The sequence below is a fragment of the Schistocerca serialis genome, chromosome 1 (genome assembly GCF_023864345.2).
Source record: "Schistocerca serialis cubense isolate TAMUIC-IGC-003099 chromosome 1, iqSchSeri2.2, whole genome shotgun sequence".
In the NCBI taxonomy this organism is placed as follows: domain Eukaryota; kingdom Metazoa; phylum Arthropoda; class Insecta; order Orthoptera; family Acrididae; genus Schistocerca; species Schistocerca serialis.
Genome location: NC_064638.1, coordinates 653,295,672 through 653,318,815, shown reverse-complemented (window position 1 = coordinate 653,318,815; position 23,144 = coordinate 653,295,672). Strand labels below are relative to the sequence as shown.

General features: G+C 40.3%; 1 protein-coding gene across 1 annotated transcript in view; it reads left to right on the top strand.

Annotated features, from left to right (window-relative positions):
- The window catches only part of LOC126479258 (leukocyte tyrosine kinase receptor-like), a 782,006-nt gene that overhangs the window by 404,987 nt on the left and 353,875 nt on the right, over positions 1 to 23,144 (top strand). Inside the window, 1 exon segment of the mRNA XM_050103770.1 lies at positions 17,981 to 18,142. Within this exon segment, the coding sequence (XP_049959727.1) occupies positions 17,981 to 18,142 (162 nt within the window).

The following is a 23,144-nucleotide window of genomic DNA, read 5'->3' as shown; positions in this document are numbered from 1 at the left end:
TCATGAAAAGCTTCTCCTGGAAAAAATACAAAATGGATTATTGACCTGAAAGAAGAAACTCACACTATGCTGAAAAGTAGTGAACTTCGAATTAACAGGCAGTGAAGTGTGTATAAAAATGTGTTCCATAGCTGTCCTTTCCAAAACTTTCAGTCATCCTACTATGCAATGTAACACCTGCTGTCAAAGCAAACTGCAACAAATACTTAAATAACTACGTAGCATAAATACATAACTTCAACATTATCCTCATCTGTAAAGAAAAAAACTTCATTATCCATATCATCATAACTTCACTATTATCATCACCTGTAAAGAAAAACTTCATTATTCATAATACCATTTCCTTCATCATTATTCATCAGTATTCATTATCATCTGCAAAAAATCACTTCATTACTCATTATACAACTATTCCTTATCTCTAGCATATTCCATCACTAAAACTAAGATGTGTAGTTCAGTCTGACAGCCTGCATCAATCACCTTGTATTCTGAAAGAAAAAATTAGTTAAGACTGCTATTCTACGATGAGTATAGTATATTCTTGTTAATGCCTGCCAATCCTGATCCATTTACTCTTCCTCATAAAGTTATTGCATCTTCTTTCGTTTATTCCGTAGGTGAAATTCCCATTTCTGTTGAATTTATTTCTTACACGCATCATTTTTTTCTGAAATTGATGAACAAAGATTAATGTCTTACATTTAAATCATATACCCATTAAATAATGACTGGTTTATGGTAACATAATTAACCGTACAGCATAACATGACAGAAAACGTAATATGTCAAAGACATTGACAGTGTTCAGATGCAAAAATGTACACAGAATATCACAATGCAGTAGCAAAAGGAAAAATGTAAAACAGTCACGATGTTGAGATATCATAGGGCAAAAAAAAAAAGTCAAAGTCGACTGGTGTGTGTTATATCTTAACTATTTCACAGTGCATATAAACAAAACTGGAATACAATCATACATAAAAAGACAAAATGTGACGTTCGTTGTGTTCAGCTTGTATGTAGTGTAGTTAATCGAGGCGAGAATTAAAGACTTTAATGGAGAGAGAATTTGATAAAATTAATACGTCATTACATAGAATTGCATAATTATTCATAAAATACGTGAGTTCATCTGGAAAAATATGCACGGTCTGATGTGTAACGACAAGAAAAGCGACCTGCTAACCTTAACTTGCCGGGCACTTGCCAAAAAAAAAAATACGATAATCATCAGTAATTAGTCAGGTGAAATAATTGCATTAATAAATGGCATCATAGTGTGTTGAATCATAAAGTGTCTTCATTCAATAAACGGTTTAATGTTTGAGATATGGTGATTGCCTTTCGATTTTCTAGTTCTCAAAGTTTCGACGTGTACAACATTGGGGTGAGGGATGCTGCGAATCCGATACGGACCTGCGTATAGAAGTTCAAATTTACTGCACTTACCTTTTAATTTGCTGGATAAATAGTGTGTACGTACTAATATCTTCTGTCCAACGTGAAAGTCGCGGCGTGTACAAACCTGTTTTTGCTGTCTTCTCCGGCGCTCTGCGGCACGTTTGATGTTCTTCAGCGCAATGTCAATTATTTCGTGGTGTCTTAGTCGCCTACATTTGGGTAATTTTACTAATTCTTTAATTTTGTTCGGTGGTTCAACGTTTTTCAGTATAACAGTCGAAGATAGCATAGTGGATTCATTTGGAATGGAATTAATTACATCTTGGAATGAGAGTATGTGTGTATTCCAATCAATATGTCTTTTGTGGCAGTATATTCTACACAGTTTACCAATTTCTTTCATTAATCGTTCACAGGGGTTCGAAGAAGCATGGTACTTGGATATATAAATCGGAGAAATGTTTCTAGCTCGTAACATACGTGTCCATGTAGCTTGCTGTAAAAGAATTTTGCGTAGTTGCGTGCGTTCGTCGTCTGTATTTGCACTGCTTTGTCTAACTTTATCGGAAATCATTTGTATTACGTCGTAGTCCATTTCGTCTGGAGTATTATAGTTGTGTACGTACGTATCCGTTAACAATGTGGGATTACAGTCTATGTCACGTGTTGCGGAAATGACCTCTGTGCGGTTGATTGTTTGTTCTTCCGCAGATAATGAGTGCTGAAATTCTAAAGCAAGTTGTACATTTTCATCCTTTAACATTAAATAAGAATTCTGAAAATCAATGACTGCGTCGTGTTGTACCAGAAAATTCGTACCTAAAATAACGTCTGTTGTCAATAAAGGCACAATCCAAAAATTAGAGTGAAAAGTATGACCTCCAATACAAAATGATAAATGCGTCTGTAATTTAACGTCTACACCTTTACTCGGTACTGCTCCTTTCACTTTCGTCTTGCCTAAAGGTAATGTGGGATAAGTATTCGCTTTGTTGCATTCGTTAAAAGTCTCCTCATTTATTACTGATATAGGTGAGCCGGAATCAATTACTGCTGAGAATTTCGATGAACCAATTTTAATTTCGATAACAGGATGTGAAATAGTTTTCTGAACAAATGGTCTTTCCTGCAAAAGAGTGTCTCTGATATCGTCAAATAATAACATTTTCGTGAATAACATTCTGCGTGTCTAAAGTAGTGCTTACGTTACTGGAATATGCAGTCTGTACTGTGTCTGGTCAAATTCTGTCGTACGTGCTATTATTTACGGGAAGATGCTGTGACATATCCACTATATGAACTGCTCTGTTATTTCTTACTGACCTGTTACGCTATGGATGACACCTATTGTCTGTTTCATTCATGATTATTTGTTGTTGCTGATGTTGTTGCTGCTGAAAAGATCGACTATTATTAAATGTACGCTGAAAATTGTGCTCGTTATTTTTTACGTCTGTCATGATAGTCATTCCTATACGGTGTATTGCGATACGAGTTGAAATAGAGTGTTGTCTGTACGTAGTTATTTCTTTGCTGCCATGCGTTACCATTTGTTGTATCAGGGACTATACGTGCACGCGGCGAAACATTAAAGTTTGGTTGACCTTGTAGACTGCATTGTTGGTTACGTATGATGCTGTGACATATCCACTATATGAACTGCTCTGTTATTTCTTACTGACCTGTTACGCTATGGATGACACCTATTGTCTGTTTCATTCATGATTATTTGTTGTTGCTGATGTTGTTGCTGCTGAAAAGATCGACTATTATTAAATGTACGCTGAAAATTGTGCTCGTTATTTTTTACGTCTGTCATGATAGTCATTCCTATACGGTGCATTGCGATACGAGTTGAAATAGAGTGTTGTCTGTACGTAGTTATTTCTTTGCTGCCATGCGTTACCATGTGTTGTATCAGGGACTATACGTGCACGCGGCGAAACATTAAAGTTTGGTTGACCTTGTAGACTGCATTGTTGGTTACGTATGCTAAGCGGCTGACTTTCATGCTATTGTGGTGGAAAACGTCTATTGTTACCAAAAAATGCGTTTGCTGTTAATTTTACACATACTGATGATTACGATTTTTATCTGTTATTTAAGTTCTCGTGATTCTGGAGTGCCTAATGAAAATTGTCACATTCGGTAAAATATTTGTCATATCGGGTTTCCAGTACAATATTTCTTAATTCTAGATAGAGCAATAGTTAAAGAGCAGTTTTGATAGATATAAAGGATAGTAGAAGAAAAGGCAGCAGTGCAGAAAACTAAAGATGAAACAGCACTACTACAGCTCGGGGCCCTATGCTCGCTACGGCACATATTCATTAAAGCGTAATGAATCCCCTGAGGTCATTTACGCACTGCAAATATATTTTAACTTTTGCGTTCCAGGCAATGGCGGTAAAATTCCAAAGGCAAATTGTTGTATCCGTGCTAATTCCAGTTTCTGCATTATAGGCAATGCTGTTGTAAATACAAAAATAAATTGTCGCATCTGGTTCAAAGCTAGCTTCTGCATTACAGGCAATAGCGGTGAAAGCATAAAAACAAATTGTCGTATACAGTGCAAAGCGTGTGCCTGTACGCTGTCATTATTAAATTCCTTAGATTTTCTTACAAATGCAAATTGCTCGAAATCTACGTTCTCGTCACTCAGTTTGATAACACGTTCAGGTTTGTGTGTGAATCTGTTTGTCTGTGTCATTTCGGATTTCAAGTTGCGTAGCTTTTCAGATTTTAAGTCGCGTGGCTTTTCGGATTTTAAGTCGCGTAGTCTCTGTAAATTGTTCACATTATACACGCTGCGTAAGTCTGACAAATGCTCGCAACGTGGCGGTTTCTGTGACGTATTGGTGACTGAAATAATTTTCAATTCTGTTACTATAATACTTCCGTCAATTTGGTTGATCTGTCGTGCAAATTTCTCGTCAACTTCCGTATTCGGAGTGTGTGAAACTTCCAATGACTTCAAATTAAACTCGTCGCGTATCTGTACTGCGTTTTTACGGCATTGTTCAGTGACTGCATTAATCTCGTCTTTATGTGATTCTGTTGTGCCTACACGTGTACTGTTTAATTCTTGTGCAACAGTGCCAACTTCTTCATTACTGTTATTAGCACAAGTCTTAGTATCCTCACGTAATTGTTCTTTACTGTCCTGACATTGCACGGTAACAGCTGTAATCTGCTCACTAACTTGTTTGTTCTGTTCTTTAAGGTCGTCTTGTTTTTCGTTTGTGAGTTCGAAACTTTTATCAATTTCTTGTTTGAGTTTTTTGTTATCTTGTTTGATCTGTTCAATAAGTTGTTTGAGATTTTTGTCATTATTGTCAAGTTTCTCATTTAAGCGTTTGAAATTGTTGTCCATTTTCTCACTTTGCTGTTGTATCAAACTTGTCATAATTCGTACCAAGTCAAAATTAGCGTTTATATTCTCTGCGCTGTTTAGTGGTGGATCTGGAATTGTCTCGTTTTCTGTAACCATTTGGTTATTCTGAGATTTACAAAAAGGTTTGCCAGTTAAACATACACTGTCAGTCACTATTTCGAGATTAAATGAATCCGTCGTATTTTCGGTACACTGTCCATTTTCACTAGAAAAATTTGTCTGTACATTACTTGGATTTTCTAAATCGGGTGTGTTAAGCTGGGCAGCGCTCATTACAATAGAGCGTTCCGCGTCATCAATTGTCGTCAAATTAACAGATGAGACAATTGAGTTCGTTTGTTCATTATCGGGGTAAAAGTCATCACTAGTGGCTGGAATGCACTGATTGTTAGTGAACGCAGGATTGTCATCATTACACTGCGTGTCACATGTCCTATCGGTAAAGTTGTTTAAATCGGTAGTTTCGTTCGTAATACCTCGCGATACACTATTCACAGTCTTTCGCGGCATTTTTACAGTAGTCACAATTATTCAAAAACAAATAAGCACAAATGCAAAGGCAACACACAAATACAATAGAGCAACAAATTGCCTTTGACCTGTAGAAAGAAAGTCACAAGTTAATAAAAGCGTAGCGCCAAATCCTAATTATATCTAAACAAATAAGAGCAGATATCTGACTGTCGCTCAAAAGACTCTCAACGAAATACGATCCTGGCAGGGTCGCCAAGTGTAACCTCCCCACCGTAATTTAAAAGGAATGACAATACTTAATAGAAATGCTAATGGGAGCCGAGTGTAACCTCCCCATAAAAATTTTAAAAGAAATGACGATACTAATTAGAAATGCTAATGGACATTGCTCTATGCGTAACCGGCCCACAATGAAATGTACTGACAATGGCAACAAAAAATGTGAAATTCGCTATCTGACTCAAATATAAATTCCTCACAAAAAATTAAAGTCTATTCAGTGATAAGAAAATTCAATTAAACCGAAACATCGGTCTTTGGCCCTGTGTAAATCAATCAGAATTAAAGTCTTACCTCAGAATAACTGGATGTCAAATTTCTGCTCTTATCTTTGCGCACGGCTTGGAGGAACTGCATTGCAAATGATAATATTCCTTTTTTCTGTGATTTTACTGAAAATTTTCTTTAAAAGAAGTGGAATGAAATGGGAAGTGCAACGAAATCTTTAGTTCCATAAAAAATAAAATTTTTTGAAAAAATGCTTTTGAAATAAAAATTATTATTGGGGCATTTGTTGGAGAATAATTACAATAAATAAATTTTTACATTATCTAATGATTATATTAATTAACAGTATACCTCATTCAGCATCTTGACCAGTGTTGCCGACCGCCTACATCACACAACCGCACTGGGCTGCTACTACTGACCGACCGCTCTGCATGACGACTACTGACGTATTGCACTGCACAACTACTACTGACAGAGTACTGCCCTCAACTAGACAGAGCTACAGACTCGCAACGACTGCCTGACAGACTCGCAACGACTGACTGACTGACTGAGAACCGCTCGCAACACTCGCGCGGTCAAGCGCAAACTCTCTGGTCACAGATGCTACAATGCCTCGCCATCGCTGCTATGTTACATACGTGTTTCAATGTAACATTACGTTCGAAATATGGATATACGTGGTATATGTCTACGATAACTTTTCTATAGTAATTTGTTTATCAACATTCGTCTATGTCTTTCCAAATTGGAAACAAACTTGTGACTTCATTCTTGAAAGGCGACGTGTTGTATCCTTTCTTCAGTATTCCTAGATTAATTTTATTGGATTGCTTTCATGCATGTTATTGAGAAAGCCACTTGACTTCAAATCCTTACTCCGCCCTTTCAGTAGTTAGTGGTTCTCATTAAGTTATCAAATTTGAATGTTCACGTAAAATGTTTGTTATCTGTGTACATGGTTCGTTTAATAGCCTCAGTCAGATCATACGTTAGCTCCTTTTCCAACAAGATTATTAACGTTTGATCTAAATGGTTTCCTCATACTTCTCACACACACATGTCTTGTAACGTTGTTCATCAGCTACGAAGCTTCTAGAATTTACGTAGATGTTATCCGGCATTAAAGTTTTGCTGAATACCTTCTGCTCTTCTTTCTTGCCTTCGAATCTTCATCAGGAGAACGCGTCTAGTCATCAGTTAGCATTCCTCATTTCTGACTTCGGTAATTTCCAAGAGTGTTTGCCTGTCGAAGCCTCGGGTTCCAAACGATAGATATCGAGCGTGCGATTGTAAATCGATCACGTGACTGTGGAGGCGGGCGTAATGAACTTGTTAATAACGGTCACTACAACAACGATAAAAAAAGAGAGTCACTAAAATACATGTAATTACAAGGGAAACAGATCAGTAGACAAAGTTCAAAACCATCGTACAATATGCGTTAGATGAGTATGTGCCAAAGCAAGATCGTAAGAGATGGAAAGAGCCACCGTGGTACAACAACCGAGTTAGAAAACTGCTGCGGAAGCAAAGGGAACTTCACAGCAAACATAAACATAGCCAAAGCCTTGCAGACAAACAAAAATTACGCGAAGCGAAATGTAGTGTGAGGAGGGCTATGCGAGAAGCGTTCAATGAATTCGAAAGTAAAGTTCTATGTACTGACTTGGCAGAATATCCTAAGAAATTTTGGTCTTATTTCAAAGCGGTAGGTGGATCAAAACAAAATGTCCAGACACTCTGTGACCAAAATGGTACTGAAACAGAGGATGACAGATTAAAGGCCGAAATACTAAATGTCTTTTTCCAAAGCTGTTTCACAGAGGAAGACTGCACTGTAGTTCCTTCTCTAGATTGTCTCACATATGACAAAATGGTAGATATCGAAATAGACGACAGAGGGATAGAGAAACAATTAAAATCGCTCAAAAGAGGAAAGGCCGCTGGACCTGATGGGATACCAGTTCGATTTTACACAGAGTAGGCGAAGGAACTTGCACCCCTTCTTGCAGCGGTGTGCCGCAGGTCTCTAGAAGAGCGCAGCGTTCCAAAGGATTGCAAAAGGGCACAGGTCATCCCCGTTTTCAAGAAGGGACGTCGAGCAGATGTGCAGAACTATAAACCTATATCTCTAACGTCGATCAGTTGTAGAATTTTGGAACACGTATTGTGTTCGAGTTTAATGACTTTTCTGGAGACTAGAAATCTACTCTGTAGGAATCAGCATGGGTTTCGAAAATGACGGTCGTGTGAAACCCAGCTCGCGCTATTCGTCCACGAGACTCAGAGAGTCATAGACACGGGTTCCCAGGTAGATGCCGTGTTTCTTGACTTCCGCAAGGCGTTCTATACAATTCCCCACAGTCGTTTAACGAACAAAGTAAGAGCATATGGAACATCAGACAAATTGTGTGAGTGGATTGAAGAGTTCCTAGATAACAGAACGCAGCATGTCATTCTCAATTGAGAGAAGTCTTCCGAAGTAAGAGTGATTTCAGGTGTGCCGCAGAGGAGTGTCGTAGGACCGTTGCTATTCACAGTATACATAAATGACCTTGTGGATGACACCGGAAGTTCACTGAGGCTTTTTGCGAATGATGCTCTGGTATATCGAGAGGTTGTAACATTGGAAAATTATACTGAAATGCAGGAGGATCTGCAGCGAATTGATGCATGGTGCAGGGAATGGCAATTGAATCTCAATGTAGACAAGTGTAATGTGCTGCGAATACATAGAAAGATAGATCCCTTATCATTTAGCTACAATATAGGAGGTCAGCAATTGGAAGCAGTTAATTCTATAAATTATCCGGGAGTAGGCATTAGAAGTGATTTAAAATGGAATGACCATACAAAATTAATCGTTGGTAAAGCAGATGCCAGACTGAGATTCATTGAAAGAATCCTAAGAAAATGCAATCCGAAAACAAAGGAAGTAGGTTACAGTACACTTGTTCACCCACTGCTTGAATACTGCTTACCGGTGTGCGATCCGTACCAGATAGGGTTGATAGAAGTGATAGAGAAGATCCAACGGAGAGCAGCGTGCTTCGTTACAGGATCATTTAGTAATCGCGAAAGCGTTACAGAGATGATAGATAAACTCCAGTGGAAGACTCTGCAAGAGAGACGCTCAATAGCTCAGTGCGGGCTTTTGTTGAAGTTTCGAGAACATATCTTCATGGAGGAGTCAAGCAGTATATTGCCCCCTCCTACGTATATCTCGCGAAGAGACCATGAGGATAAAATCAGAGAGATTAGAGCCCACACAGAGGCATACCGACAATATTTCTTTCCACGAACAATACGAGACTGGAATAGAAGGGAGAACCGGTAGAGGTACTCTAGGTACCCTCCGGCACACACCGTCAGGTGGCTTGCGGAGTATGGATGTAAATGTGGATGTAGATGTAGACCTTACTCGTTGTCGATGTTGTTGTCATGAGAAATTCCATTTGATGTGTATGCTACGAGAAGCATTCCCTTTTTGCCGTAACCTGGGTATATTCCGCCAATGTCACGCAAAAATATTGGTAGAGTGTCACATGCGTCAACTTTTCCTTGAAAACGCAAGTTGTGGAAATAGAGGTACTGAAACAAGTAGAGTTCGTCTCTTTCTCCTGGACGCCCTTCTCTTTTAATGGAAGATTTCCATAGCCGCACGATGTTCTGTGTGTGCACTTTGGGATCATCCGAAGACACGAACTCTACAGAGTGGTTTACTAACTCGTGGTCGAATCCTTCTGCTTCCAGTGTCTTGTAGGACTGAAAGCGGTCTGTAATGACTTTACTACCGGGCAGTATAAAGTACTTTATCAAACCGACTAAAGTTTCATTGTCTCTGGACAACACTCTCACAACAAAACACTTCCGGGACTCGCGTTCTACACCACCAAATACACAGATATGTTTGATTTCATTCTTTGAAGGTCGTTCTGTCTGGTTCTTCGTTCTTGCTATGTGTGATTCGTTCACTTCAACAACAACTTTACGCGGTCCACCAATCGGTACACTGTCTTTCGTCACTATTACATAACACATTTCTCTGCAAAACCCGAAATAGTCGCACACGGTATTAGTATATAAGTCAGTTTCCGATGCTGCTGCTTGCAGGATGTAGTCTCCAATCCAACAAGATTGAAGAATTACGCTGGTCTGGTTGAATAATTTGGAATAGTCAAACCATGTGTTCCTCCTGATAGGCGTTCGTTTTCCACACTTTGCGCAATGAAACTGTAACGGTATTTCAGTATCAGAACTCTTCTTACGAAGTTTTACACACTTCGCCCTACTGCAGTCTATACAGTCCCTCCTTTCCTCATCCGGTATGAGTTCATATTTACGACAAAAAGTCAAACAATTTTCTACATTGCATAAGCATGGAATTAGATTCTTCCACGTGAGGTAATCGGCCGAAGAAACGTCAACACCACCAGACATCCCACTCACTACCAATATAAATCGTCTGGGTTTTCCTAGCAACAATCTCTGTACGGGGGCATGCTGGAGCGGAAGCTTGGGAGAGCCAATTTGCAACTTATAAAAGAAGCGAAATGTAATAAGTACATGCGCCACAGTACTGGCACGAAAGTCGTCACTCATTTTTGCAAATAATATTGACAATCACTAGGTCAACACCGCCCACGAGTCACCACTCGCACAATGGCTGCTTATTATTGCTACAGCGTAGAGTAATATTGTTTTCTAATGTTGGCAGCGACCGAGCCATAGTAGCCAACTTTCACCGATTGGAGAGGGCCAAGTGAAAGTATACGATTAGTACGTCCAAACCTCTTATCATCTGAGGCGTGTGCACTGATACGCTACATAGAGGACGCGTCATTGGTCAGTTAGTCTTATTGTGATTCGGTCAAATTATTAATCAGCCTTCTGCCCCTTACTGGTCAGTTGGAAACGGACAAGTTCATAATTTGGAAGAAAAGTGCTAATGCGCCAAGTGTTCTGATTGTGAATCTAGATCTAGTGTTAGTGGTGCCCTGTGTGAAAACGAAGGTAAAGGTATTGATGAAAGTGTGGCGGTTACAAAAAACACTGTTCCACAAAAAAGACATCACATTTATCACCCCTCTTGAAGCCAGCAATTTGCATGAATCGATTACAATGAGGTAAAATATGTTGTATTTTGCAAAATTTGCAAAAAATGTTTGAAGAAAATCGTTTTCAGTTTTCTTACAAAATGAAAAAAATTGCATGGAAACTGGATTTTCGAACTGAAACAAAAGGATAAGAAAGTTGAAAGCGCAAGAAACATCTGGTTGTTGCAGATAAGCTGTACCGACATTCAAATGCTTAAAACGAATGTCAATGTACCTAAGTCAGATTTGAAAATAAAAATGTCACAAATGAACGAAAATAGAACTTGGGTACTAAAAATCACAGCTTCCCTCCGTTACTAAACTGTGCAGGGGCCTGCTATACGAGGGCATACCGATGAAACAAGGAAGTTTAAGATTTGTTACCCCTTCGTTGTGCAGATAAACAGCGACTTTCGTTGTGGTTACAGCGCGAATATTATAAATGGACGTCCCATGACGCACAAAATGGAATTGTGGTTATTTGAAGTCACACATTTCATAGAAAATTATTGGATGATATCAGAAGTGCAGAGTATTTTGCAATAATAGCAAATGAAACAATAGGCATAGCCACCAAAGAGAAATTTAGTGTCTGTATAAATTTTTTTGATGCTTTGTTAGAGATAGATTGTTGTTTAGAGCTATACTCTACACAAAGTACCACGGCTAGGACCCTGGTTGATATTATTATGTATGTTTTAGGGCGGTTTGATTTGCCTACGTCTAATTGTAGAGTCCTATCTTTTGATGGCACAGCTAAGACACTGTAAAAGCAATCTGGAAATGTCGGAATGCGTTGAATGTTATGAAGGATTTAATACATTTTACTAGAGTTTCACTTAGAAGATTAGATCATTTTCTTAATTAAAAAGCAGACGTCTCTACAAATTAGAAATCACAGTGTGCTGCAAGGTGGACCATAAGGTACCTTGTAATGTCTTCAGTTTTGTCCAGCTACACAGAATTTCATGGGTTCTTTTTTCTAAATGTTTCAAAAAGTGACAGTACAGACACTGGGGCCAAAGGAAATGGCTTTTTAATTAATATAGAGACTTTTGATTTTTTCATGTTATCAGTTTTGATAAAACTGTTTCGTCACATTGATAGAGTAAACATAGCACTACAGAGGAAGTCCATACAATTACAGGAGGCCAATAATATGATTTCCGCCCTTGTAACATCGATTAAATTTATGAGAAACAATATTGACTCATTCCGAGCTTAAACAAGTTCAAAATGAAAAGACAGGGATGTTGATTCCCCAAAATTACCCTGTAAAAGAAAAATACCCGAGACATTCGACGACTCAACAATTCATCTGTAGATACATTCACTGAAGTGTATGAAAAATATAGAGGACTTTATTATGAAACCAAGGATTCGTCCGTCAGCTTCTTGGACTCAAGTTTGAACACTGAATCACCAATGTTTATAAACTAAATTGAACAATTTCTTCCTGGTGATAAATATACAGATTATATATTATTTTTCTATGAATCAGATATAGACGGGGAACGCTTGCTTCTCTGCTGAAGCATCTTTCATGAACTTATCCAAAGTAGTGATTGTACAGATCTTAGTTCATTGAATGAAGTAGTGGAATACTTGAAAAAGCAAAAACATCTACTTGGCCTACTGCCTGGACGAATTAAATTCAACATATGGTGCTGAGCTCCCGGTAACGTCCTGTAACGCAGAACGATCGTTTTTGTCTGCGAAGTGTGAAATCGTATCTTCGGTCTGTAATCACAGGAAGGACCGGATTTTCATGCAGTGATAATCCTTTCAATATGTATGCATTTATACACCAAAAATCTAAAACATGCACGTAAACTGTTCGCATAAAATATGTAAAAACTGAAGTAGCATCGTCGTAGCACAAAAAGGAGGTACTTCAAATGCCTGTGAATCATTCGCAAAAAACGTTAAAAAACATGAAAGAAAACTAGTACTTTACATTAATTTATGGAAAGCTATTGTACTTACAATTAATTTTCCATTTCCCTTCTGTTACAAATCACACTATATGTTTCAGATGTCCGAAAGTGAGCTATCTCCTGATGTCTCGCAATATGTCCCTGTAGCGGGAGAAACTCTGTACCTCACAGGAACTTAAGAGTGCATGCACAAAAGTGGCTACTTGCTCCGCTCTTAGCGACGTATTGCTTGGTAGTTCAGTGTGCTTACCAGTTAAAATGTCATCAATTTCACAAGTTTGTTCGTATCCTGGATTTCTTGAAGGTATTCTCTGAACTTTTTCCTTCACTATTTCGCCAACTGTTCCAGGGACAGAATCAAGTTTAAAGATTGTGGTTTTGAACACAATAAATCTCCGTAGGAACAATTGCCATCGGAAGATGAGAGAATTGAGTAGATATAGCGCAAGATTAGCTTCTATTTCTGGGGTGTTCAGAACATCCTGGGCAGTTTGAATTGAGACTGCACTTCTAGGATCAAATGTAGAAACGACGCTATTAGCAGTTTCTAAGTGTTCGGTGCAGTAAATCATTGTGCAACCATCTGCCCCAGCGCGTTATAATTGTTTCTGGCGGCAGGGGAATGTCAGGTGCTGCTGCTCTGAACGCCTCTTTTCTGTAAGGTGCGTAAACAAACATCATCTTCAGAGCAGACACCAACTTGTCAACACGATGAAAATTTGCACATATAGTTATAGCAGCGGGATGTGATCCATGAGCAAGACAAATCAAATGCATGATATTGAGAAATACAAATTTGAGAGCAGTACCAACTTTGACCATGTACCTTACTGCATCAGTCAAACAGGTATACTAGCTCGTACTGAATGCCATTTGGCTACAGTAAATTCATGGAATCGATAAAAAAAATTAGGAAACTGCGGAGCTCTTTGTCATTTCTGTTAAGAGACCCAGTAACAGTATTTGAAATGAACCGTCCCTCAGAGCCTTGTTTTTCGTCGATTGACACCATTGCAAAAATATTTTGAATCTCATCCGTGTCCGCCCCCGGTAGCTGAGTGGTCAGCGAGACAGAATATCAATCCTAAGGGCCCGGGTCCCCGGAGATTTTCTCCTCTCAGGGACTGGTTGTTGTGTTGTCCTAATCATCATCATTTCATCCCCATCGACGCGCAAGTCACTGAAGTGGCGTCAAATCGAAAGACTTGCACCCGGCGAACGGTCTACCCGGACGGGAGGCCCTAGTCACACGACATTTATTTATCTTATCCGTTGTTTTCTAATGGTTTGCTCGTAGCACTGCTGTACGTAATTTTTACGTACAGTGGATTCTTCTGGCACTTTACACTCTGTATATTTCTCAGTGAAATTTCTCAGAACAGGACTGATTAATTTCCACAGCTGCTACAGAGTAAACGTAGAGTCTAAACCAAAGAGAAGAACTAATACTTCTATAAATTTTGTTTGATGCCTCTTTCATCTATCGCAGATATAGACAGTTTAGATATTGATCGCTCACAGCAGTATTAGACTATGTTTTTGTATAGGACGTCCAATTTATCTTGACAACAACAAATAACTTTCTGTCCAGAAGAAAAATGAGAAATAGTATATTTTGTTTAGCTCCGAGGGGGATTTTAACTAACATGATTGCCTTTTGTGTAACTTCGTTTGCTACTAAGAAAAAAATGGTTCAAATGGCTTTGAGCACTACGGGACTTAACATCTGAGGTCATCAGTCCCCTAGAACGTAGAACTACTTAAACCTAACTAACCTAAGGACATCACACACATCTATGCCCGAGGCGGGATTCGAACCTGCGACCGTAGCGGTCACGCGGTTCAGACGGAAGCGCCTAGAACCGCTCGGCCACACCGGCCGGTTTGCTACTATGACATGAATAGGAGTACGTCCTTGTTTAATTAGAACCTTATTTTTTTATCCACTTCCTTTCGTCAAGACCTGTTCAAAAGCTATACAATCCAGTCGGATTAATGTGGCCACCGCCTGTCTTCGACGTAAACGTGCAATAACCACTCGCACACGGCAGGTAGCAGCACTAGCAATGGAAGTTTATTAAGTGTGTCGGGGGAACGCGAAAAACAGTGTCTTCGTTGTCGTAATGCGGATTTGGAGCGATTTATCAGACTCCAAAAGAGCAAGGGCTGGCTTTCGGGCCAAGGGTGGAAGCATTTCCGAAAAGACTAAGTTTGTAAACTGTTCGCGTGCCTCCGTGGTTAAAGTATACTGTGCGTGGCAAAACGGCGCTAAACAAAACTGGCAACAAGGTAACTGTACAAATAATGCACCACGGGCGTAACATGACAGGGATGAACGACTGTTGTGGAGATGTGTACTGACGAATAGACGTGCAATTGTTGATCAACTGACCGCCCACATTAACCAAGGGGCTACCAACAGTGTCTCCTTAATGACAGTTCGGCATACACTGCTGCGTATGAGCCTCCGCAGCAGGGGTCTGGTTCGTACACCCATGCTGACTGCAGTTCATCGGCGACGAAGGCTGGAATTTGCACGCCAATATCGTAACTGAGTAGTGACACGTGGCCTTTACAGCTAAATCTCGTTTTATACTCCATCGGAGAGGTGGCCGTTGGCGTGTACGGCGTGAAACGTCTGAAAACAAACACCCTGAAACAGTTGTTGTCTGGGGAATGTTTTCGTACATACGTTGGGTTATCCTGGAAGGCACAATATATCACCACAAGTATACATCAATCCTTGAGGACCATATTCACTCCTTCATGCAGTTTCTTTTTTCTCAGCGGAATGGCATCTATTAGCAGGACAATGCAACGTACCACATAGCTCGCAGTATACGTGCTTTGTTCAAACATCATCAGAATGAGTTTACCTAACTCCTCTGGCCACCATACGCCCCGAATTTAAACCGAATCGAAAATATGTGGGACCATCTGTACGGAGCTGGTCGCGCTGTGGATCCTCCCCGAGAAGCCTAGCGCAGCTGGTCACAGCACTAGAGTCTGTACCCTCCAGAACCTCACTGACTGTCTTCCTGCACGTCGCCCCGCGGTTCGCGTTTCTGGCAGGCGGTCACGTTTATGTGACTGGCCAGTGTAGGACGCAGTGAAGGTACCCAGGGTAACGTATCTCATCCATTTCCTGGAGTTGACAGTAAACAAATGAACATGTTTTACAACAAAAAGATGTTACAGACCTGAAGATGACAGCGATGATTGTTGAAACCGGTCGTCTTAAATAAAGACATTTTTTATGGTATCTTGGCTTTTGAATGGTTTTTAACAAATGGAAACACAAGGAAAAAGCACACGGTTCATTTATTGTCGGATATTCATAGAATACAATATACAGCAACGAAGATGAAATGGGTTCAAATGGCTCTGAGTACTATGGGACTTAAAATCTGTGGTCATCAGTCCCCTAGAACGTAGAACTACTTAAACCTAACTAACCTGAGGACATCACACACATCCATGCCCGACGCAGGATTCGAACCTGCGACCGTAGAGGTCACGCGGTTCCAGACTGAAGCGCCTAGAACCGCAAGGCCACAACGGCCGGCAACGAAGATGAGGTAGACATGCTGCTGTCTATGGATAATTTATGTCAGAAGGGTAGTAATTGCACCAATGTTTTCTTATTTATACCGGGAATACGTGTAGTACAATAGTGTAGTACTTTTAAACGATATGTTGCATTTGTGCTTTCTCGTCGTTCATATACATTGTACTCACGTAAGCTTTTAAGTGAAGACGCTTGAGTGAAGAATCGGTTTGCATTTTCCTTGTGTTTCCATTTTGTTTGCTGTCAATAAGCTACATTACGCAGGGTATCTGCACCGCGTGGTAGTACAGGAGAGTGAAAGTCATTTTTCTGTTACGTTTTTAATCATGCCATGTATATGTGAACGGCATATTGTGATACTTTTTCGGACAAATCTTGAGGAGACGAAGGTGATTGCCTAAAAAAATAGCGTGCTATTTAGAAAGGATGTACTGCTCTTATTATCTTCTGAACAAAGAAACTTAGAGCAAAGACAATCATGCTGGTTACATTTCAAATGAAGTTACGTAGTTCCAGAAATCATTTCAAGTGTCAAACATCTACGATGTATAGATTTTCAGACTGAAGGGACGAATGAAAATTTATGCCAAAGCCCGGAATCGAACCCAGGTTTCGTATTTACTACGCCATCGTGGAACAGTGGCTTCGCGTAACTGCACAGACTGCCCTAGCACGCCTTCCCCCTCAATCCAAATCCCCATTCACGCCTCAGCCCACTTGCCCATGTACTTGAACAGCATTGCAGAGGCTCTCCAATTGTACTCAAGTATCACATCAGCATCTAACAAAACGGGAGATCTTGACTGAAACTCAGGCACAGATACTTTTCAAGTCTCAAACATCTGCCTGTTCCATCAGAACTGCACGTATGTCGCTTCAGTCTCCATTAATACAACATAGATGTTTGAGAGTTCAAAAGGTATCTGGAACCAAAGAGTTCCATCTGATTCAAGCATCTATGCCTGGGTTTCATGCAGGATCCCCCTTTTCGTTCGATGCTGAAATGATATTCCAATACAGTTGGAAAGCCTCTGTAATGTTGTTCGGCATCTGGTGCGGGAGGGGGGGAGGGGGAGGGGGGGGCTTGATAGCAAGTGGGCTGAGGAGCCAATGGGGATTTGGATTGAGGAGGTGTGCGCCCTAGGGTAGTCCACGCAGTTGTGCAAGATCTCTGTGCCAGGGTGGTGTAATGGTCAGCATATCTGACTAGTGAGGAGGAGACCCGGGTTCTAATCTTCATCGCTTCAGTCTCTATACATAAACAGCATTTGCTTTTATACATCTTTTACTTTACTTTTGGACAGAAAGTTGTTTTGGGTGGTCTAGATAAATGGAACATCCTGTCGATATGTTAGAAAATAATCACTTGTAACCATTTTGGAATATTTAATATATCTATATTTACAGGTGTTTGTGTGTGAGTGTGTGTGTGTGTGTGTGTGTGTGTGAGAGAGAGAGAGAGAGAGAGAGCGATAGATGTCATCATTTAAGATAAGTCACTGAATCTCTGTAGGTGTTTGCTATCTCTCCAAGCATTTCAGCATCGGGGAACGAGCATGTTGATCTGCGATGGTCAATTTACTGCCCACAGATAAGGTGCCTGCACGTAGCCGCTGTTCCTTTGAGGGCGAGGACGGCTGGTGTGGGTGGGAGAACGCCCCCAATGCCCATCTCAACTGGACTCTGCACAACGGCTCCAGCAGTAAGGATATCACGGGACCCGACCACGACCATACCTATGGCAACGTCTCGGGTAAGTTACCACTAGAAAGTGCAGGCTAAGTTCCCTCTAAATACACTGGTGTGCGAAGCTGAAAGACGAAAGTAACTTTCGCGTGGTGTGTCACTACAAGTAACATAGGTCGATGAAACTTGGACCATACATAGAAAGAACAGCTACAGAACAGCTACACTGACATGTGAAATCACCGCGATTCACGACGGACCACTAGACATTACAAAATGCTGCATACGGGTCTCGGTAGTGCTTGTGATCACCACGTACCGTAATGCACGCTCTGCAACGTGCTCCCAGCCTGGCCACAAGGTTGTTAACGAGTTCAAGTGGTAGGTCATCCCAACTACTGATTGGTTATTCGCGCAAGTAGACTTGCTGCAGTACGCCCCACCATCGTATCCCACACTGATCTATGGGATTTAAGGCGGGGGAACGGGCAGGTCAATCCATGCTCCGAATATCCTCTTGTTCAAAGAGCTACTCCAAATGCCCTATTCGATGCTGTCGCTCATTATCATACATATTAAGTGAAGTTAGGATTGATTGTACCCCTGAAAAGGCACTCATAGGGAAGGAAACGTTGTCACAATATACGTTGACTGTTGAGTGTAGCATGTTCAAAGATGTTGAGTTCAGTGCGACCACGCAATGTTATGTCTTCCCACAACTGGACCACCCTAACGACCATCTTAGGCAACGACGGACGTACCCTCACATAGCGATAGGTGAGAACACGTAATGCACCCAGGAACATTTTCGAAGATGATCGTTTTTGTGGTCCAGATGTTATGGTCTGGGGACATGCAATGTTGCATGTACGCACTGACCTCGAAATCTTCGAACACGGTACACTCGTCGCTCAACGTTATTGCGTTGCGGTACTCCTTTCCCCCGTGCGTCTTTTCAGGGATGAACCTAGATCCCATCGAACACGTGTGGCATGCGATGGGCCGACATTCGACAGCACGTCCACATGCACCAACCACCATCCAGCAGTTTTCAACCAAGCTGGTGGAGAAATGGAACGCCCTAAAGTGAGAATTATTTACCATCCTTGTGGCCAGCAGGGGAATACGTTGCAGAGCACACATTGCCCTCCGTGGAGATCACACACACAGTTATCACCATGTGCCTGCCTTTCGTAATGTGTAGTGGATTATCAAAAAGGGAGATAAAATTCTTATAGTCATGGCGGATTGGAACGCTGTCGCAGGGGAGGGGCAGAAGAAAGGGATAAGGGAGAATATGGTTTTGGTAATGGGAACGAGAGAGGAGGTACACTAATTGAGTTTTGCAATAAATATCAGTCAGTCGTAGCGATTTCTCCGTTCAAGAACCACAAGAAGAGGAGGTATCCTTGGAAAAAGATATTAGTTACATTACATTCCGATATCAGATATTGGATTGTAAGGCGTACCTACGAGCAGATATAGACTCTGCTCACAATTTAGTAATGATGAAGAGTAGGCTGAAGTTTAAGAGACTAGTCAGGAAGAATTAATGGGCAAGAAAGTGGGATACGGAAGTACGAAGCAATGAAATGACGCGCTTAGAGTTAGGTCAGAAGGCAGTTCAGTTGAAGAGGCATAGACATCTCTAAAAAGAGCAACCACTCAAGTTGAAAAGAAACCCGTAGCTACAAGGAAGGTAACTGGGAATAAACCGTGGGTAACAGAAGAAATACTTCAACTGATCGACGAAAAAAAGAAGTACAAAAAAGTACAGTGAAATTCTGGAATACAGAAATGGAAGTCACATAGGAACGAAAGAAACACAAAGTATAGGGAAACTAAGACAACATGGCTGCATGAAGAATGTCAAGAAATCGAAAAAGTGAAGATCGTGTAAAGACGGACTCAACATATAGAAAAATCAAATCAACCTTTCGGTGAAATGAAAGCAAGGCCGGTAGCGTTAAGAGTGCAGTGGAAATTCCTCTCTTAAATGTAGAGAGAGCGGGTAGGTGGAAAGACTGCATTGAAGGCCCCTACTCGGAGATGACGTGAGAGAGGAAGAAACAGAAATCGACAGGGAGGGGATAGGGGATCCAGTATTAGAGTCATAATTCAGATGAGCTTAGGACGATTTAAGATCAAATAAGGCAGAAGGTAAGTTTGTTTGTGTGGCTATTCTCCGCAGCAAGCATATAAATATTTGTTTTGTAAATAAAACTGCCTTTTACTGCTGCCAGTTACTTTATTTATCTCATATGCGTTTCGCCTTCTCCTGTTCTAAGGCATCATCAGTGGGATCTATAACGATACAGTTTTGTTAGTTTTAGATTACTAAACAGTTCACTTCGCGATTTTTTTGTAAAAAAAGTAATTACTTACGATTTGCTGATCTTCATTTCCTCACATCTGGTCTGGAGGTCGCGCTACCACTTTTATCACTGTCACATAATCATATCTTTGTGTTCTCGCCTTCCACACACTGTTCACCATGTTTCTCACTCTTTTTTGTGGTGGACTAATGTTCTTTTGTCACTCGATACAACTATTTCGTCGTACACTGTTTTTCACAACGTAAATATTGCGACTCCATTACGTGTTTCATCTTCTCTGGCATGTTTACCTATTTGTTGCCAACCCAACGAGGTATATGTTCGAGGCTAACTTCTGTTTATGTTCTTTATACCGTGTGTGTGTATGAGTGAGAGAGAGAGGGGGATGGAGCCGACGAGTTATCTAAACATTTTATCGGAATTATTCAAATCATTGTGGGAAGTGGCAAAAAAAAGGACTATTCACGTTGGTGTGTAGAATGGATGAGACTGGTGATATACCATCATATTTTCGGAAAAACTTGGCCCACACAATTCCGAAGCTAGCAAGAGCCGACAGGTGCGAGAATTATCGTACAATCAGTTTAACAGCTCATGCATTCAAATTGCTGACAAGAATAAAATACAGAAGAATGCAAAAGAGAATTGAGGATGTGTCAGATGACGATGAGTTTGACTTTAGGAAAGATAAAGGCACCAGAGAGGCAGTTCAGACGTTGTGGTTGATTATGGAAGGACGACCATAGAAAACTCAAGACACGTTGATTGGATTTGTCGACCAGGAAAAAGCGTTCGACAATGTAAAATGATGAAAGATGTTCTAAATTCTGAGAAAAATAGTGGGAAGCTACAAAAGAAGGTGGGTAATATACAGTATGTGCAAGAACCAAGTGGGAACAATAAGACTGGAAGCTCAAAAATGAAGTGCTCGGTTTAGAAAGGGTATAGGACAGGGATGAAGTTTTCTCCCCTACTGTATAATCTTTCCGTCGAGAAGCAACGATGGAAATAAAATAAAGATTCAAGAGTGGGATTAAAATTCAGGGTGAAAGAATATCAGTGATAACATTCGCTGTGACATTGCTGTTCTCTGTGAAAGTGGAGAAGAATTACAGGATGTGTTGAATGGAGTGAACAGTCAAATGAATACAGAATATGCTGTGAGAGAAATTGTTTCAGTTAAGAGTCAGAAAAATACAGCGGTCTGGATAACTATAACCTGTAGCGGAGATTTCTGTTCTCCAAAAACGTCAGTCAGTGAACATAAAACACGTTCCACAATTGTGCAACACACTGACATCATCGATAGTGGCCTTTAATCATTTATATCAATCCGACAACCTTTCTTGGAGACGAGAATGAACTACACCGTATTCCAATCGCTTGGTACACTTCGTTGCTCCAGCGACCTACGATAAATTGCCAGGAGGTAAGCAACTTCTTTTCCATAATCTGTATATAATCGTCCAGATATATGTAATGCGCATACTATGTAACTTAAAGCTGCACACCTTTTCTCTTTCCCTGAGGAGAGGGGTGCATGTGGCGTGAGACCTGTAGCAGCCAGCACAGCTGAGTACTGCGTTGTTGACGGTATTCACTTTACAATGTGAAAGGTCAAAGAACAGCGAGTCATTTACGTATTATTCGTCGAAAGAAAAGAGCATATATCGCCAGTGCTTTTGAATGTGTCCGAAGTACAGTTAAAAAGAAAGATGGAAGATATTTAGAAAAGTTTTAAATTTTACAATCGAAAAGAATGATTAAGCTGAAGTGGGTCGTCAAACTTAAGATTGAAGAAATAATGAAGTAAACAGGCGAAGAAAGAAGATTACTGGAAGTGATAACAAAGAAGAAGAAATCTTTCCTGTGACATATACAGCGCTGGCCGGGGTGGCCGAGCGGTTCTAGACGCTACAGTCTGGAACCGCGCGACCGCTGCGGTCGCAGGTTCGAATCCTGCCTCGGGCATGGATGTGTGTGATGTTCTTAGGTTGGTTAGGCTTAAGTAGTTCTAAGTTCTAGAGGACTGAGGACCTTAGAAGTTAAGTCCCATAGTGCTCAGAGCCATTTGAACGTATACAGCGTAGGTATGTCTGCACGAAGAATTATAGAGGCAAAAGAAGAGAACTGCAGAACACTAGAAGAGAACGAACATAACAGATGAAAGAAGATACTCAGATGTAGGACTTCCCTGTTAAACCCGTCATAAGACGTGTATATTAATAAAGAAGAAGTACAAAAAGGAAAAAGAGCTGTGATGTAATTTCGAGAAGGCGTGCTATTAAAAATATGTATCCTATGTTCATGAGAATGTTCATTAGAGTATCGTGCCAAAATTTGAAGTAAACAGGTCAAGAACTTTTCCAAATTTTTGGTAACAACGTTTCTCGTTTGTATATTGCATATATATTAATATATTAAAAACATATATAGCCTACCTCCGTCCGAAGGTTCATTAGAGTACCGTGTACATGAGATAAATACGTTTAAAGCTTTACGAGGTTTTTGGTAACAACGTTTCTTCTTTATATATTACAAACATATTTATATATTATATTTATATTTCAAAAATGTATAGCCTATGTCAGTTAGAATGTTCGTTGGGAATTGTGGAAACATTTGAAGTAAATCAGTCAAGTACTTTTCGAAATTTTTGGCAACGTTAAATGCCACGACCATGATTTGTGACTCAAAACAACAGCTTTGAAAGCACTTTCGTTTACTGTTGCG